This window comes from Sinohyriopsis cumingii, chromosome 17 (genome assembly GCF_028554795.1).
Source record: "Sinohyriopsis cumingii isolate HCF-2022 chromosome 17, ASM2855479v2, whole genome shotgun sequence".
Classification (NCBI taxonomy): domain Eukaryota; kingdom Metazoa; phylum Mollusca; class Bivalvia; order Unionida; family Unionidae; genus Sinohyriopsis; species Sinohyriopsis cumingii.
Genome location: NC_142977.1, coordinates 99,357,232 through 99,378,383, shown reverse-complemented (window position 1 = coordinate 99,378,383; position 21,152 = coordinate 99,357,232). Strand labels below are relative to the sequence as shown.

Genomic DNA, 21,152 nt, shown 5'->3' with positions numbered 1-21,152 from the left:
TCAAAGAAGGCCACCTGTCGGACCTTTATATTGCTGTCCTATACGTAATGGTAACGTTCTTACATAATACTATAGTGACATCTGTAATTTTTAACTTTCATATGGGAATCATATTGTCCAAAACATAATTTTAAAAGTCCCATAAGGGGCCATACTGTCCCAAGCTTAATATTAACTTACAGGGGTGAGAGGACGAGAAAAACGACCCTTATAATAATTATAAATTTCATAGGAAACCATACTGTCCAAAACGTAGTTTTGTATTCCCACAGAGAACTATAGAGACCGGGGCATATGATTACAACTCTTATAGAGGGATAAAGTGTCACATGTTCATTTAATTTCTCATGGTGGGGCTATATTAAACAAAACGTATGGTTAAATTCCCAAGGGGGCTTGCCATCTCGAACATGAAGTTAACTTCTCATAGAAGGGAATAAATTCCCAAACGTAATGTTTAATTCTAATAGAGGCCTTACGTGTGTCAAACCGAACACTAAATTCACACAGTATACCACAGCGCCCCAGTGGTTGCATTGTATTCCATATGGATGAACGATATGATTAATGTACCAAATATTCAATGGACTAAATATCATATACTTTTCTCTGATTTCCAAAAATAAGGCGGTGTCACTTATAATGAAGGTTAGCAATGATTTTTTTCAAGATCGAACTGGTAAAATGAAAATGTCTAATTTGATACATTCAGGTTATTGTATCAGGCTGCAAATAGTCTGGCCGTGATTAGTGAAATCGGAGGAATCAAATAAATTCCTTTATGGATTTTAAAGACTACAACGACAAAAATACGGTATCAAATGAGTGGAGATCTTATCATGGATATAATCGAACTCAGCTGTTGCGAGAGTCCGTCAATGATGATGATGATGCGACAAAAGAATAAGTGGATATCAGATTTGGTGGCATCAAGGTCGTGATTGGTATTGTTAAATTGGCAATGCATGCACAGGCTTTTATCGACAAAATCGGAAACCCATTTAAAAATCCGATCCATCAGATATAAATTTCGATGGGTTTCATAACAGTGGTAGTCAATTTGCTGCTGACAAATCCCGATATTATTTCTTTATAATGACCACGATTACTATCACATCGGGGTCTTGTTGTGGTATATTACTTTTACCAATACTATTGAGTAATTTTGAAGATACTATCTAAGAATTGAAAGATTTGATATTCAGTTCAGATAACAATGACAAGTCACTTAAATCGTTTTCGGAGGCAGGCTCATTTAAGATCACAAAAGGTGAATAATAGAGATATATAAGTAAAATATCACGGATGATGGGCATTTAGACATATTTGGTGTTTGTGTTTAAGATTAGATTTTAATCATATACGTAATGGATTCTGATCTGTGGAATTTACCGACAAAGTCATAGATGGCCTGACAAAAAGCCGCTAACATCGATAATAATTTCTTTCCACTTGTAGAGAGCATCTGCTTCAAACTATAACATTACCAGACCCTGGTACAAACTCAGTTATAATTTTTTAAAGGCGTAATATAAATCAACCTTTGTACCTCCTGATTTACCAATACCAAGTCGAAGACAGCTTCAAATCATTGTACCATCTCGTTAAAACGCAAAATCGTTGATTGCATCAACGGGTGCAAATACACGAAGGAATTGTTTCTACAATGATGAAGTGGAATCCACCGCTCTATCCACCCCGGTTGCGTCCACAAGATATATGGAAAACTACATTAGCTCAACTGCGAAAATACAGATCTCGTAACTTATTCAACAAAGACGCACTTGTTCGCGCAACAGTTATTGGACCAGAACGAGAATGATCATTGAATATACCAGTCATATTTTCCAATGGCCGTAGTGGTTGGGGGCGCAGGGTGTGTGTGTGTGTGGCCTCATCATTCCAGTTCTAACTTTGAGGGATGGTGAAGACTTCCCTCCATCTCCTTTTTCACACCCTTAGATGCTGTGGCCGCCTTACCTCCTGCTGTCGCAACTTCTCCTCCCAGTTTTCCGTCTGGGGAACCACATGTCTTGGTACTGGTGGTAGTGGCCGTGGTGTTGGTAGTGGCTGTGGTGTTGGTAGTGGCTTCTGCAATGGACTCTATGGCCAGCTCGTCCAGGTTTCGCCTGGCATACACCAGGTGGATCTGAAGCTCAATTAATTTAGCTATTCTTCTCATATTTATTATAGTTGACTAGTCAACAATGGGTAACCAGACTGAAAAAAACTCCGATTTATATCTCTGAAGCGTGGACGTGAAGGAAAACATCCCTGACACAAAACTCACAAGACCCATATCATCCATAACATGGAACTCGCGGACCGAAAAGAAACAGTTTTTTACCTGCAATCACTAACTACAAACATTCACATACTATCTTAGAAGGTCTGGAAACGAAGTGTGTATAGTCACACTTCTAACAAAGTTAAAGAAACGAAGTGGTTATGGACACACTTCTATTTGTTTACTTTACAAACAGACAAAGAGAGGCAAACAGTTTGGTGATTTGACTAGTATCTCTTTTCTAGATGGTTGGGGTAGCCCTCAAAAGGGTTGTTTTGTGGACGGGATTGTGGCAATCTCCTATGATCTAAGATTGTGTCCCCGTCTGGCTGCAGACTTTCCCACATAATAAGGTCTGCTTCTTCGGATTGAGAAGAAGAACTCCTCGGTATCTACTCGATGGTCCACAAAGCCTGTCTGGCTCCTGCTGTTGCTGCTGCTGCTGCTCTCTCTGCTTCTGAAGTCTATAGTTCTCAGTCCACTCTTCTTGCTCCTTCTTGATTTAAAGACCTCTTCAATCAGGTCTTGATCTACTTTTAACATCCTGCCTTTCTCTATCTCATCAGGCTTGGGTATCAGGTGTTGCCGGACACGATGCAAATTCACGTCTGCTTCGTTCAGCTCGGCTAGTCTTGAACACATATTTGTAGGAGGATGAGTCAACGATGGATGGTCAGACTGGAGTCTGCCGCGCTTTATATTCGCGGACGCGATAGAAAACATTCCTACGTTTTTTTTAGGGTCGGAACGCTTTGATATTTGATTTCATAGTAAGGGTTAGAGAGAAGTCAAAGAGCATGTATAGTCACAAATTTGTTTTGAAAACAAGCGAGAGACATTTTTTCTTCACAACACAACAATTTTTATTTTAACAACAATTAACCAAAATATAATTTCAAACAAACAAACAAACAAACTATTCGTGACAAGGTTCACAACGTCGTGAAGTCAAATTCGACACATTATAATGGCGGTTTTGATCTGTTTAGTCATGATAATACTTCCAGGCCTTCTCCCGGGAAACCAATACTACTTACACAGGAAAGATTACAAGGGAATCCTCTATGCACTGTATGTATCTCTCAAGCCATATATGTTTCGTAATTCGTTTGTCATGTATAAAATTAATAATTATTGAAATATCTTATTACTTTGTCTCTTGGCAAGTATGTCAACCGGTGGTTTGATAAAACTACTAGCGCTTGTGTGATTTTGTTTTATTTATTGAACTTATAGTTCATGCAATGTTCGTCCTTAAACCTAAATCATGATGTCTTGTTTTACTGAGTAGATATAGACTACAAAGCAGTAAAGAAGATCAATTCCGGATTTTTTGAAACTCGTTAAGCAAGTAATTGAGGAATAATCAACGTAACATAAATTTTGTAGGCTAATAGAGGAACCGTAGTTTAGACGATACTGGCAGATTTAAGAGTTTAACTTCATTTTAATCCAAGTTATAATACTTCTAAGTTGTCAGATTTCGACCTTGATACTGAGTTTTGTTTACAACAGTTAAAAACTTCGGGTCAGGAATTTAATATTAAATATCTGCAGTCATCGTTTATCAAGGTAGTATGCAGCAGTAATCTATTATCGTTGCAGTTTTAAGAGCTAAAGAAATGAATTACATATTACTGATCTATGTCTCATAAAACAGAGTGAGACAAGCTTTGTTTTAAGTTCTCATTCTCCTTAAACACATTCTCGTGAGAAAAAAATGGTTCAACAGCAGTCGATGATGTAGCTCAACATAATTGCTATCACGTATGTTTGTCCTTGTCTGTCTGGCATTGCGTGATTCTGTGCTTTTATGAAACAAACACCACCACCCCTCCCTCCTGCATCGGGTTATTTATAGGCATGAGCGTTGAGTTGTTTCAAAGTGTGTATATCGCATTCCCTATTCCCCGTCAGTTTTTATTTGTAGCTGTTGGTGATAGTTTGTAAGAAAGTGTGTTTGTTCTCATGTTATACTCTTCTCCATTTACATGTTAGCTACTAAGTTAGGTGTTAGATTATAGTGATACCAATTTGACTGTACAAGAAAGTGTTTGTCATTAGGTAAAGCATGTCAGTGAACTTTAATTTGCTATTCCAGAGCTATGTGGCATATTCCTGCTTTGGAATAATAAAAATAAACATAAATACCGACAATTAAATAAAACTGTATACACGCTCGCCTCTTTCTGTTTCTCTCTCTCTATTTATCTGCAACAAGAATACTATTCCTCTCATGAATAAACTGATCCATGTTGTCATGATTTTATGTACATTTTTTCTCATGAAAAATTGATGTATCCAACAACACGACAGTATCTTTTTAAGTGTATCTGAAATTGGCTTTCATTGTTTATTTTATAATGTTGCAAATGTAAAACATGAGCATCAAAACTTTACCAAAGAACTTCGCAAATGTTGAAACGAAAGAAAATACACACATTTTCTACAAGTATTCCGACAACGAACTATACCTAGAGGTCAACGAAGCAATTATCCATTCTATGTTAAGATGTAGATCATGAAGTGCACTGGTAAGAAATCTGACAACAAACTGTACCTAAGGATTTACTAATGAGTATGTCTCTTTTAATAACGTATGTTGAATTGTAAGAATAGTCGTGTTTGGACTTCCATCATATTACAATTCCCATAGTCACAACCGATATGTCACTACTTACCTTTCAACCATAAGAAGATGTTTGAATGTGATACTTTATCGTTGCTTGATAATCACCAAATTGCATTGGATTCCATAAGGATAAACCATATGATTAATGCACCAAATGTTTAATTGACTAAATATCATATACGTTTCTCTGATTTATAAAAATAAGGCAGTGTCGCTGATAATGAAGGTTAGTAATGATTCTTCAAGATCACTTTCTCTTTATTCCTGTAATTTACAATACTGGGTGATCGTGGGCAGAAAACGATTTTATCACTTGGAATTCTTGTAGACATTATTACCTGGAGTTGGTAGAATTCCATTAGATCAGGGGAGGCAACTTCTCCTGCAACTATTTTCAATGCATTAAAGAGTCGTGTCCCTTGAACAGCATCCTAAACGACTGCTACTTTGAAGTTTGGTGTGTTATCTGGACGAAAATAATGCTTGCCCAACGAACGCATATAAGTTCATCAGACTGAGAATTTTAGTCGAGGAAAGGGTTATAGTTGAAGATAAATATATAGATTAAATAATCACATATATTTATCTAATGCATTTGGTGTTTTATAAGGAGATAATTATTAACATCGAATGGTCACAAAATCTGTGCTAATGAAAGGGTCGCATATGAAGAGAAAATGGGCTAATTCAATGACCACAAACATTTTAGTAAAAGCTTAGCATGTTAAGAGAAAATAAAAGCATTCAATGACCTGTGGTGGAAAATGTCACCAATCATCACCCAAACAAAGTTTTACAACTTCAGTGTATACGGACGTCAATGGGAACTCTGATATAATGACACAACTGGAAGCCGCAAAGAAATAATCTTCTCAGAGGACATGTACTAAATGTTGAATTTATAAATATGTCACACTCACGAAATGGGATCGTAGATGAAATATAGAAGTAAAAAATTTGCTCATGTTAGAATAGTAAGTAAAATTAATGTTCTACATTTAAGTACTGAAATTACAGTAGTAACTATATGTATCTTAAAATTTGCTAGCTAGCTAAATTGTTAATGCGATACAAATAATTCCAAAATAAATACTAAATAAATTATAGAAGTTACTGCAATCTAAAATTAAAGTAGACTCCAATTTCTTGCTATATTGACTCTTGAACCTGTTACATGCTGCTGTACATACCCCGTTGCTTGTTTACTGTCGTGCTGAATATTGCTTCGAATTTTCCAGGGTCTTAAATACGGTATTGTTGGAATTTCGCTGGAAAACCATTGAAATTTGGAGGACTCTTGGAAAAGTGTTAAATGTTGTTGAACTTGAAAATTGTTGTAAAGCTCTAACTCGTCTTGAGACTACAATGTATGCTAAAAGGATAATTATTTGCAACTAAAGAGATATATTTGGTTAAATTATCATGAATGACAAATACTTTATTGAATATTTGTCTAAAATCCGTTTCTGAACATCATATCGCCCTCCGTACGGGAGTACTATACAGTTACTTATCCTGCGCATGCTCAGTGAGCTATAAATAATAATGGCAGTGCTTACGAAGGCTACACGCAGTCATGGGTCAAATGAAACAAATTATTTTCTACAAGAAGTGGTGACAGCTATTAAATATCATCCAGCGACCAAATGTTATCTCATATCGCCAATCAATAAAACATCTCGCTATCATGTCAAATTTGCAAATGCGTCCTTCGAAATCATCAGTAGTTCACACGTTCATGTATAAATACTGTGTGTAAACAGCTGAAAATTTTGGTCGACTGTTATTAGTCCTAACTGTAACTTTTCTTCTTCCAATTTAAACATGTAAATGTTTAAAAGCTCTTGTGCGTGGTGTAGTAATTGTGGTGATCTTATAGGTCTTAGCTTATTGCTCTTGATAAAATGTCATCAATTATCGTAAAGACTAGACAAATTCAGCATGTTATACGTGCATACGTGTTTTTTCACAACTGCTTGCAGCGGTACAAAGTCGTCTCAATACTAAATTGTATTCGCTGGACATCGATGATAAAATAAACAGCACGGCTGAATTTGCGACTGTGTTGGTGGAAATACAATATTATCGACAATTCCGATCTCAAACAAGCAATCGTGTGGTAGCGGATATATGTGAGCAGATTTATCCGATGCTTTATGTCAATAAATTATATCTAACTTAATTGTACTCTTTAAAAACTTTCAATAATTGCAACGCCTCTTTTATGCATATAGCGTGAAAATGTACAATACAGTGTGTCACTGATTGTTTAACTTTTGTTAGACACGAATATCTTAGCAAAAAGGTAAATTAATTAATGATAGAAACGGATTCTTTATTAATTTGTATTATTATTATTATTATCATTATTATTATTATTCATAATATTAAAGTTATTTTTATTAAAGACTTTCAATGTCAACGTAATGCCTTGCAATAATTATTTTCAAAAATGAAGTTAAAAGTTATAAACCTTGGTTCATTGGCATTATATTAGCTATTTGAAATTTTGTATTTATTTGATTACATTCTCAATGGTTTGAGAATTATTCAGAAATATTGATCTGCTAACGGAACTCGTAGTGTTTGGATATTTGGTGAATCATTTACACGAAAATATGAAGTTGGTACGCCGTATTTAACCTTTAGCATGACGAAAAATAATTGCATGTTTGTTTTAGTATTTGAATTTAAACGTGGTTTTGATTTAATAAAGTATAATTGGATCTCCGATCTGAGAGTTCTTGTTTTAGCTCACAGATCAGCCAACATTATTGCACCTTCATCATCATCATCATCAGTCCCTTAGTCTGGTAGACCGTTGGTGCACCGCACAAGACCGAACAACCAGCTTGCTCCATTCTTCTCGAATTTCCGTTTTTCTCAGTGAGTCGCTCAATGTCAAGCCTGTCCACTTTCGAATGTTATCTTCACACCTCTTTCTCTGCCTGCCTTTCTTTCTTCTTCCTTGTACAGTGCCTTGCGGGATTGTCTTGGCAAGTCGTGAGACATGCCCATACCATTGCAGTTTACATTTTTTTTTCACTATGATGAGGAGGTCTTCGGGAGGCCCAATGGCTTGACTGATCCTTTTGCCGCGTTTCTTCATTGGTGACACGGTCTTTGCATGTGACGCCGAGGATCTTTCGGAAACATTTCATCTCTGTGGCCTGTATCATTTTCTCTAAGTCAACTGTTATGGTCCATGATTCGCAGGCGTATAGAAATATGGAGGTCACCAGTGAGTGCATCATTCTGACCTTTGAACTGAGTGCGATGTTCTTGTCGTTTCAGATGGGCTTCAGTTTTGTCAGCCTGCTTCTTACGCTCCGTAAAATGTAACACCCTATTCCGAATCCACTCGCGGAAGTGACGTATTCTACGACGGGACACCTCTCAACAAAGGGACATGTTCTCAACGATCTGCCTCATATCATGAAATAATACGTTGTTTTTGGCTGGTTTTTTTTGTCGAAGTATATCAACTAGCTCTTAAGAATGAATAATATCTGATAAACAACGCGTGTTTCAAATGAGTGTATATATGATTTTGCAGGATTTAACGTGCGCGGAAAAATTATTTTAACAAATATTAAAAAAAAAAAAAAAAAAAAACAGAAATCGCTATTGGGCCTTATGTACACCATATGCAGTGGAAAACAGTATGACAGTGTAATTTAAAACAGTAATTTTTCATTTCCTGAACGGCAACACAATATTCCAAGAAACTACGAAATAACTCATTACCTCAATAGCTGCGACAATGAGTTATTGGTGCTTAGCAACGGAAATGTTTAATAAAACAATACAATAAATAATGCAAGTGGAATTTGTGCGTATTCCGCTTAAATTGTGTCGAAGTATGTTAAGATCTTCGAATGTGATTCTTTATCATTGCTTGATAATCGCCAAACAGAACTGTATACCATCATCATGATCCAGTAAAAGATCTACTTAATTTACCAAATATTCAATGGACAAAATAGCTTTATATAATTGACACAAACAAGGCGGTGTCACTGATAGTAAGGTTAATACTATTTGGCGGGTTATATTCTCAGTGCCCATGCTCGCCCTTATGATTATATGAACGTTTGGCGGTATTTGGTTTCAAGCTGATGTTCGTCGGCTAATACTAATTTATCATATCACTGTTTAAGATTTAAATTATGATGATATTTATTTACAGATATTATTTTTTTTTAAATCGAGTGATAGAGAATGTAAGGTGGGCAAGGAGACCTATTCCTCTCGTCAATAAAAGAACAACTAAATGTGAGAAGTGGGTGATTGATGGTACCGAAATACTTCATTTTTGTACTTTGGAGACTTTACATATTTGAATTGGGATTTCATGATTAATTCCAGCATTGAAAGACATCTCATGAGGCATGCCAGAGATATATAAAATAAACCTATATATCATCATGAAAAGTGGGTTTTGATACAGGAATGTAAAAGCTCTCCCTAAATCCGTATATGTCAATATAAACGTCTACGTTGATCATACCTTTAGGAGGTGACCCAAATTGAATCCTTCAAGTTATTATGCCAAATTGCGGCTTGCTTCATAACAATATTTGGAAACTATTCGAAATGATTACACATTGTATGCTTATTTTATGTGACAGTAAATTGTTGATATTTCACCACATAAGGTCACGCTAGACTGCTAAATGCGCTATTGTTCAGTCGCAATAAAAATCATGTTCATTTTTTTAAAAACAAATTATTAGTAGCAGTACAAGTACTACTAATAATGATAGTAGTACTAGCGATACGAGGAGTTGCCGTGGCAGAACTAGTAGGTGTAATGGTGGTAGTAATAGTAACAGTGGTAGTAGTATTAATAATAAGAGTAGCTGTAAACATATTGGTAGTAGTGTGGTTACAACTAAAAATACTATTATTATTACAATTAACTAATTATGTTACTTCCTTTTATTTTTTTAACAAAGTGCATTAAACTTCTTCAAGAACCTTTAAAGAAAAACTTGTAAGGCATTTCATGTACTTAGATGTAATAGAAATCATGAAGACAAACGGGTATGAAGATAACATATTGCTGGCTCCAGTCCATCCATCGAATTAGCCAGTGCTGGTTACATTGCATGTCATTGAGTAAGGCACCTTGTTGCAATTCCCTTGGCGCAACGTAACCTTTATGTGTTGCTGTACCCTAAACCACCAAAGTATAAAATACTGTAAATCTATTTATTGCAAATACTTAAATATATGTTCTACCATTGTTAAGCAATTGAAGAACTTAATTATCATTATCTGTCTCAAAGGAACGTTTTGAAAATAGTTCTACTAAGTCACTCGGTGACATATAGAAATCCGAACAGTTTTTACTTTTTATAAGGGACTCTTTTGTAATACATGACACACATCAGTTTAGGAGACAAGAACTGACAAGGAACAAAAACCAAGTTAAAACATAGTGAATGTATAATAAACTTAAACTTTTAAAATTCAAAAGTCATTAGATGATCTGCAGACAATATGCTTGAATGTTTTCATAATTTATGTTATGTGAAATATTTCATTATGCAAATGAGCGGATGCGGGGAAATGGAAAAATCGTGGAAGTTTCATTGGTCCTAATATATTTTCGGACAAGTGTTACATTAAAAAAGTAAGCGAATAGTTGTATATAAACAATCAAATGTATACGCTCATTGATTGTACTGAAAAATATCACACATCTACTCGACCATCAACGTTTATTTCTTTCTCATTTTACAAAGCATAATTTTGTAATCTGATGATATGTACTAGTTATGATATTCTTTGTTTCTTTTGATATCACATGGCGTTTTAGATGACCTAATCCAATAAAGAGGAGACTGATTTATTGAAAGATGCTTTAATCTCATTTGATCAAAAGTTTCGTCTACAAACAAAATAACTTTGAGTACATTATTGCTTTTTCTATGTACTTTACAGACATTTCTGCACAAAGTACAAGGTTACCTACTTAAAGGAACGCTATTGTCACAGTGCAAGATACTGGTGGTGGACGGGGTAAGTAGAATAACTATCCAGTCACTTTGTATTTTTTACGTTGAACACGTACTTATAGGATACTGCACTTGTGTGAGAAAATATGAATGAGTTTTCTTTCGGAATAGTACTGCACACTATTTAATAAATCAATATAATATATCACATTAATTTACATAATCTCTTTAGCAATTACTAGTCTCATATTGACCCTGTTACATCATTAAAACTACCCTTCTAAACGTTACAAACGGCCATCTCTCTGCTTTGCATGATGGTAAGATTTCAGTTATCACACTCCTTGACTTATTCGTAGCTTTTGATAAGATTAGCCATGATATCTTGCTTCACCGTCTGTATAATGTTTTGGGAATCCACAGTACTGCTTTATCATGGTTCAAGTCATAGCCAACTGAAAGTAAAGAAATTCGTTCAGTAAATGGATCGAGATTCCAGCCCAGGTAACCATTAGGTCCAACAGGGTTCTGTTAGAGAACCAATTATCTTTTATTCTTTACACACAGCCCCTATCAAGTGTTAAAAATCACCATCCCGTGTCCCACCAGTTGTATGCTAACAGCACTAAAGTGTACAAATCTAGCTGTCTAAATGAAGTTGCTTACAGCATAGAAAGCATAGTGAAGTGCATTTCAGTCATAGACGAGGTGAAATAAGCTACAAATTAACAAAGATAAAGCTAAAGTCTTTCCTGACAAAGAATTTGTAAAGCCCAACATTTACCAGAAACAATTAATATCAGTGACACTCCTATTAAATTTTGACAATCCTTTAGAGATCAGGGTGTTACTTGATAATTCTCTCTCACTCTCACTGCACCAGCATCTCCTGAACACTTGTACAGCACTATACTTGGAATATGGGCAGTGGCACTCTTCTTTCTGGTTTTCCTATGTGTCTTCTGCAGAAACTAAAACAATTACGAAACACTGTAGCTAGGATAATTCGTAGAGCACAAAGAACTGATCATACCACCCCACTTCTCTACAAACTCCAATGACTAAAAGGCTGGCAGTAGAATCAAACGCAAAATCTCTTTCCTCTGTTACAATTTGTGACTACTTCTGTTCTGAAATACAGATCTGATCTCACCCGTGTGTATAATCCTGCTAGAAGCTTGCGCTCATCATCTGACACTCGAATATTAAGTATTCCCACGGAGAAACTAAGTTCTATCGAAAATGTTCATTTCCACAAAATGAAGGCCCAGCTACTTACAATGATCTTCCTCTTGATCTCAATGATCTCAGAGAGAAATAGACTATGATCTCATTTAAGAGTGCTATCAAGACACATCCTTTCCACCAGCAAGAATAAATTTGACATTTCTCCATTTGTCGTTTATTAGATTAAAACTGTATTGGTAACTTATTTAGTAAGTTTGTTTAATATTGATGGGACAAGAAAAGGTTTGGATAAGGTGGGGTTAGCGGGTCACATATATGAGGTCAGTTGCTAACCAGCTTTTAAATTTTAGACCCTCAGGTCTTGCTTCATTGGTGTGTCGCTTTTAAGAGGAGTGGACGAGATATGTGGCAACAATTACGTTTGATCCATCCCGATTGGCTAATGCGTCCTTTGCACATTAATCAGCCACACGTGATATTTATTATTCGAGTTTGGTTTGAATAACTGCTATGAATGAGTAGCTCTAAACGAGGTTAATGAATCTATGACAACATGCCCTCTTTTTATTTGCAAACATTTGTATGTTAGAGACATACATTTAAGGAAGATATTATGTCTTAAATATGATTATTTTGACTAATCATCTTTATAGTGAACATACTTGCAAGGAGTGGAAGAGTCGACAGACATCAAGAATGTATTCCGTTCGATATTGTTGCAACGGATGGAAGAACAATGGAGACCAGCTCTGCACAATTCGTGAGTAAAGTTGTACTTTAAAATGAACAGTGTCTACGTTGCTCAGTTGAATTTACTACTACTGCTATGTAGTAGCAATTACTCTATACATCAACATATATATCTGATCTTAGCTTTGCAGTAATGTTTGAACAGTATATTACATTTTAAATCCTCACAATTAATTTCACTGTTGAGAAATAATAATAATAAGAATCACTTTACAATAATCACCAGAATCTTCAAATTGATGTTTTTCAAATTCCGTCTTTGTTTAACAATGTCGATGTGATTTGCCTATGGCTCACATTCTATAAACTAACATCAATATTTCCTCGAACTGTGTAATGCTCCACTGGCTGATAATTATGCCAGGAAACCACGATACATTTCTTTATTTTATTTATTTTAAATGCTGAGTACTGCAACAATCTGAGATCCTCTGACAAAACTTTAATGCACCATATTTGGTAACAAAATATTTTCCTCTATATTTGAGTTAACGTGTTCACAAAAAATTGTAAGTTTAGTACAACATTCTATGTCATGGCCTTTTATTTTGAACCTAGTGTAATGGATAGAAGATCACTGCATTTTTCTCGGTGACTGTCAAGGTGTGCCCGAAATGAAAATAGTGGCTAAATGCATAGCTCGAGACAGTTATCTGTTCATAGCAAATGGCGGCAACAAGAGTTTCTAGACTGCAGTCACGACGACCCTATTGCATATCAGATTTGTATCATTTTCAGTTAGATTTAATTGGATGTCCGTTAGTGAAAATCCCAATTACATAAAAGCCTAAATGGATTTTGAATATCTTAACTTACAAGAGAATATTAAGCCTCCCACTAGATATAAATACATTTATCACAATACATAATATATCGGTATGTTATCGATATCTTTATGAATGGAAACAACATATCCGATTTTCATCAATTCCATAAAGTCGACAGAAGATGTTACTAGGTTTTTAAAATGTATATACTTTTATTTTTTCAGTAGGAGCAGACAAAATACTTGGTTGCGCTTGGTCCTGTAAATCACTCAGAATATATATATATATATATATATATATATATATATATATATATATATATATATATATATATATATATATATATATATCCTTTTAGGTATGAACATGTCTACAGATGGAGGGGGTACAGAAATACGGACGCATCCAGACATGAAAGACATGTTTGGCAAACAATTATTTCTCGTCAAACGTCAAGGTATCGGAATGATTATTCTATTATTTGATAATTATCGTTTATAATTTCGTTGTCACTATTTCCAAATGAAACATTTTGAACAACACTAACTTCTTTAATATGACGCTTGCATTATAATTATAAAATTGACGATTAAGTGCGTGTCATTCATATGAAAGGAAAAATATACGTTGCATTTTTTAAAAATATGAAAACTAAATCCCTAAGATCAGTGATTGGACAGACAATGACTACATGCATTATGACTAAATGTTTTATCTGACAAACCCAAGTATGGATAACTGGGCAAAGTTAATGATGATCAATTATAAAGTTGTTTAATGAGGATCCTTGCTTAGTCCTTGCCTTGAGAATGTTGAGGGCCGTTCGTTTAAGCTGCTGATGAAATTAAAACGTGACTACATTTAAATGTGAACTTGTATTATTCAATATTCGATAAATGTGTTACACATGAAAACAATTCTTTATGCCGACATGAAGAATGGAGATGGGTACAGAACCGATTCAAGTTTGAATCAAACAAATAAGCAGAGGTGAACAATATAGTTATCATAAATATTTGACATTTCTGACATCATTCTATGGAAATCTAAAGCTAATTTGTAATCGAATCGTAATTATTTAATAAATAATACTGAATAAAATCAAAATTATATAAAGGCTTTGCTTAGTTAACTACTTTGCATATTTTCAATTTTTTTGTTCATTTACTTCATTATCCTTTTATTTATTTCTTTAGTTTACTACTAGTTGTATAGGATATCTGACAACATTATACAATGTCACCAACATATTCACCAGAATACCCCAACCAGATAAATGAAACAACAACCATTCCATCAATTATTGCAACTATTGCTTAAAATAGAAGCGAAACAATCCACCTTTCCTAAAACACCCACACAAGAATTCACTCAAATTTGACTAAATTTGAAAGCACCTTGCCGTAAAGCCTTTATAATATTTACAAATGATGGCAACTAGACACTGTATTTGGCGGCTCTTATAAAATAAATAAAAAAGCATTTTTTATATTTTTTAAATAATTTCTTCTGAAAAATGCTTAACGGAGACCACCATGTCATTCGAATGTATAAACATAGTTGACTCCTGTTACTAAACTTATTTTGACCTTTAAACGACATATTCTCGAAAATCACTGACACAAATTTAACTAAATCTAATGAAATTTATGTTGAGATGAAAACTTCTTTCATATAATTATGAAGCAGATCTGAAATTTAAAAAGAAAAATCTTTATACTGCTCTTTCTCGAACACTGCTGCACAGAAAACATAATGGTCTTTTAGCCGTTCCAGTTTGAACAAGTGATAGAGGTATATAATAAAATATGACTATAATCGCTAGTCAATGAATAAATAAATAAATTAGAAAAATTTAAAAAAAAAAACAACAGAAAAAGCTTTTCTTTAATTTTGAACTTTCCTGGAACTGTACAACAGAATTTGGATAAGGCATTAAATGAAACACTTAAGTGCATATCTGCATAATAATATCGCAGCATTTGCTAATAGCTGCAAAATGTTTAGCGGTCGTTGTTAAAACTATTTCAACTGAGCTCGATCAAATTTGACTGAACACATTGATTATGACGCCCTTTCAATTGTCAATTGCACAGTCATGAGTCCTCTTCTTTAGGAATAAGAGTAATTTTAATCAATATTTGCTTTATGCCTCGGCAATTCCATTTTACTTATAGGTTACTGTATTTGAATGCAAAAATATGAACGAGTTTTTTTTATAGCTATATGCACTAATTTGGCTGCTGCTTTGGTGAGCCAGATGTAACCAGCTTTTTATCGTAGAGTTGGACATCTTTATGTGTTATATTGTCTCTGCATCCAATCGGGAAAATCATTTGCTGCCTCTTTTGTTGACTGGATTTAAGTATTTTTATTTTTGTGCGGTATTTGGTTCACCATCGGTTTGAATGACTGTTCATTCGGGTTTTCGTCAATACTGTGAACTAGATGTCGGGTAGGCTAGTATCCTCTTGGAGCGATCTTTGTGGTGGCCATATTTCTGCAGTAAAAGCATCACAAAAGACTAACAGTGTAATGGACAACTGGGATATAGTAGAATCTGGCATTCACTGGTGTAGACAAAGTTGTGCAGTAGAAAGACTGGATGAACATGTTATCAGAATGAATTTCCTTTGGGGCGAATGTTATTTTGTTTCATTTGGTAGACCTTTTGAGATCTAAGATTTTCGAGCATTGGAGTGGCAGAAGCAGATTGTCAGAGCTAGCGTTGCGGCTGCACTCTTCAAGCATTCTACGGGAGCTACAGTTTTAACGCTCTTTGACTCTACGACAAAGTCCTTAAGTGCATTAGCTATAACGAAAGTCGTAGCTTAGCTAGCTTTTGATTATCATCATTCGCCTTAATGATGAAACATCTTGGATAATTTAAGGAGACTAAAAAGTGTCCTCTTCAGCATCACTGGTCGAATTATTCCCTATTTTTTGGATACCAGGAATCTTACTATTTTTACGTTTCACATATTGGAGGCATATTAATTTGTCACTTGTGCTCACAATCCTCCCCGAAGGGCAACAAAATGGACAGTGATTTAGCCTCATTTATTGCGTTTCTCAACTCAAGACTAAACGGAGAGGTATTCTCTAGCAAACACTCTCAGGGATCATGTCGATTGTAAGGTTCCAAGGAGAACATTACGCTGCTTTAATGATAATGGTGACCATTTAAAAGCATGGGCTCACTGAAATGAAATTTTTATAACACAGCTCCAGATTGATCAGACCGGGCCTCGTGACCATGAAGTCAGAGTAGTATGTTGTGTCATATTGTCAAATATAGGTCTCACCTATACTCAACTTCGATGATTCTCTTTCCAGCCAATACGGGGCAGACTCCAAACAGACGACCTCTGCTAAGTTGGTTCTTGATGTCTTTCCCATTTATTCAAATGATACCGATGTACTATCCAGTATTACCAACAATAAAATAAATTAAAACAAGCAACTGTCAAATACATCTTTATCACAACTGCACATCATTAGCCGACCTACTTTTATGTAGACCATATCCCTATGCACCCTTAAAGTTTTGTACATAGGATGCAGGATATTAAATATCAACATCGTTGCTAAAAATACAAAACTTTTGAAACGAATTTTAATTAAAAACTTACAGAATATTTTTTATCAAAGTTTTTCAAACTGACATCATACATGCAGACCTCCTAAAAGACACATATGTTATGCTTACAATACCAATACAGAAACAAATTCTTATTAAGATATCGTTTATCAGAAGTTGAAACAATCGAACAAAACTATCTTTCCATTCAGGACAATTAAGCGTTACAAATAACGCAGATCTTCGTATTGTACAGACGATCAGACAACTATGAATAATTCTTCTAAAACATCTTAAGTTGAAAGGGTCATATATGTATAATACTTCAAGCTGATCTGTCTTAAAATGATACTGAAGGTAAAAGAGCAACATTAAGCAGCGTATTTGTCAAGATCATGAATCATGAATCATACTTCTAAAGTAATTTTTCGATAGATAATGCTCTGCTAACCCAACTTATTTACAAACTGCGCTTGCAATTTGTACTCTGGTATTTGACAGACAAGCTGATAAGCAAGAACCTGCGATGAACACTACAAGACACAATTCTTACGAATCCAATTATTCTTTCAGAATCTATATGGAAATCTTAGGAGTTTGATATCTAAAAGGAATAGTTTTATAATGTTTCATTTTTAATCTGCTTTATAATTCAAAACGGCGAAAAGATCTCAATATCCACATTGTTTCATAAATATTTATTTTATTGTTTATATGTACGAACAGATTGGAATTACCTTTGTGCACAAAGTGTAGACCAAGTATGTGAAGTAGGTGGACATATAAGTCTAAATATGATCTTATTTATTTTTGTTAATTGAATTCATTAATTTTAGCTGCAAATTGTGGAGGGAATCTAACAGCACAAACACGGACAACATCACTAACTTCACCTAATTATCCTTACATGTATATAAACAACCTACGTTGTAATTGGACCATTCAAGCGCCTTTGAATTCAAGAATCGCCATACGAATAACAGATATCGACCTCGAAGAAAGAGCAGTGTGTTCCAATGGTTATCTGAAAATATATCTAGGTAAGAATGTTAAGAATGAAAAGAGTGTACTGCAGTGCAATTTCAATTTGTCGTGAAAGATCAATTTCTGGTTTTGAACAATTCCGTTTTACTGTTCTTTTAAAAATTATAAAATTCATTCCCACCAGAAATAACAAGGTGTACTGGATCTTAGGTAAATTAAACACATTGACAGCTCAAAACAATGAGTAGAGAAGGATCACCATGATGATTTCTACTATTGACCTATATTGTGATTTGTTGCATTCAATTTATTTAGCGGATATATTATTTTGAATACTGATGAAATCTACCATAATTCCTTTAAATTTGAGGCCTGAACAGAATGGACAATTTGTGAAATATAAAATGAACCCTGGATCAAATAATGATGGGGATTGAAGTCATCCGGTCTTTCATGTGAGCGCCTCGAAAGTCTCAGCAACGCAGCTTAATAATTAACTTGGGCACAGATTACCAAAAGATAGTTAATTATGTATATATTGTCATAAACGCATTTATAAAAGAGCTGAAAATAAAAAGGTCCTGGTTTAAATACATATGGTATAAGGATAAATATGTAAACATGTATATGGGGGAAATAATACATGTGATATAAACTGATAGTTGATCAAAATTCAAATACATCTTAATCTCAGTAGGTGTATACATGTACATTTTTACAGATAGCAATAACATTCTGGAGACCGATAGAATTTGCAGCCGGAACAATATAGACTTGATCTTCATCTCGAGATTTAACAAAACAGACGTAATTTTCGTCACTGGTGCAACAGGATCAAATAGAGGATTTTCGCTCCAATATCAAGCAGGTACGTGCCCTTTTTTAGATAATACAGAATATTTTCATTTGAAAATGGGAGAATTCTTTGATTGTCTAAAACTCAAATGTAATCTTATCTTATGCATAATACGTATAGAAAAATTCCATATATTTGTATTTCATCATCTACCTTTATTAAATTCAAATCCTGTAAAATAGACATAATATAAGTAGTCAGCTAATTATTTGCCGAATGTTTGTTGATTTGCTTATTTGTATATTTTATTTATTTATTTATTTTTAGTTCCTATCTGTGGTTCATATCTAACAGCACAGGCATGGTCAACATCTTTGAATTCACCGAATTTTCCAGCCCAGTATGAAAACAACTTATACTGTCATTGGACTATTGAAGCAGGGGGCAATTATAGAATTGCCATCCACATAACGTATATAGATCTCGAAGAAACGTTGGAGTGCTCAAAAGATTATCTTCAAATATATCTAGGTAAACATGGTTTAATTTGTCGATGGCAATGGGCACATTAATTTTGTTGAATTAACAACAATACGATGAATTCAAGATGATTAATATTTTGAACTTTTGGTTAATGAGGAAGAGTGTGAAAATCATGTCTTTAAGTGACTCTTATAGTCATTCTCAAACAAATGGTCATATTCGTACACCAATGCTAATACATATCTGTTATCAGATACGATCTGATCGTGATTGTTAATGTAACACATTGAAAGAAATACATCTAATAATGATCCGTAAACTATTCCAAAGGAGTTTTAAGCTTTAATTGCAGGAATGGGGTTAAAATTTCGATCATTATTTTCAGATAACAGACGGATGTTCTGTCAAAAATTTAATTATTCCCAATATATTTGCGAAAGGTACAGGTGTTTTCATATAGGTGAAATTCTTCAAACAGAGTGTGTGACAAATAACTTGAATCAGAACAAATGTCTTTCCACAAAACTTTAATTATTCGCCCTTTTAATGGATAATTGTGAACGCTCGATTAACTCGATTAATTTCAAAGTATTAAATCTTTTAAATGCTGATATATCTGCATTTATACAGGTAACAATACTAGTGTGGGGACCGGTAAGATTTGCAGAGGGAACAATAAATATTTGTACTTCCTGTCAAGGTCGAATTTCGCTGATGTCATTTTTGTCACAGATGGCTCTACAGCAAAGACGGGATTCTCATTGCAATATCAGAGAGGTATCGATCAGTTTGATTAGATAATTTTGGAAACATTAAATTTAGAAACATGGAAGGCCATGCAAGACATTGATAGGATGATTGATGATTACAATTCAAATGTGCGAGCTGGTGGAAAAGAGTAAAGTCGACGCAATATTATGATAAAGCAAGATACCTCATTATGTTTATAATTGACCACACCCAGAAAGGAAAACGCTTTAGAACAAAAGGAACGTATGGACTATTAAAACTACGAGAAAGGAAAGCGCCATGCTTATTCCCTTATTTATCAATAGTTGTTGACAAGCTAGTGAATTTTAAAAAAGAAGAGTACTTTAGATACCTTTACTGAGATTATTTTACATTCAAGTTCCATTCCATTAAATTTGGCACTATTTCCTTCTTTATTAGATATATGATGTTGACATTAGAATGTAATGGTGTTTATTTTCTAGTTTAGAGTGAATAAAGTATTCTTTCTGATTTATGAATTAAAGTAAGTATACAAGATCATAATAGTATTGGATCTTTCTATAGTAACGAACAGGAAACTCGCTCGTTTTATTAAACAAGAACAAAACAAGCAAACTCGAATTGATCTACACTAAGCATTAAACTTTGGATCAAAGCGCTTCGCAGATTAATGTGTGCATATATCTTTATAAGAGCTCATTCTCTGACGTTCGATGCCATATGTTATTAGTAACACCGAGTTTGCAAAACAATAAAAACAATTTCAAAACTACTACTACGACTGTTATTACTACATATAATATACAATTATTTTCTTATAGTTATTGAAAGTTAAATTATACAAGCTAAAGAGATAATTCGAAGCTGATTTAGATTTCGGAAATGCAAACAATATGCTGAAAATTTTATCAAGACTTGGACCAAAGTACAGAGCTATGTTAATATATTCATTGATGACCTTTTCCCATGAAAAGATCCATTCTACTTCTA

General features: G+C 34.3%; 1 protein-coding gene across 1 annotated transcript in view; it reads left to right on the top strand.

Moving 5' to 3' along the window:
* LOC149779529 (cubilin-like) overlaps positions 1-21,152 on the top strand; it is a 60,846-nt gene that overhangs the window by 26,770 nt on the left and 12,924 nt on the right. Inside the window, exons 2-8 of the mRNA XM_089938436.1 lie at positions 10,869-10,946; positions 12,724-12,830; positions 13,946-14,044; positions 18,004-18,207; positions 18,873-19,019; positions 19,275-19,478; positions 20,061-20,207. Coding sequence (XP_089794562.1) covers positions 10,869-10,946; positions 12,724-12,830; positions 13,946-14,044; positions 18,004-18,207; positions 18,873-19,019; positions 19,275-19,478; positions 20,061-20,207 — 986 coding nt within the window. The remainder of the gene's footprint in view (positions 1-10,868; positions 10,947-12,723; positions 12,831-13,945; positions 14,045-18,003; positions 18,208-18,872; positions 19,020-19,274; positions 19,479-20,060; positions 20,208-21,152) is intronic.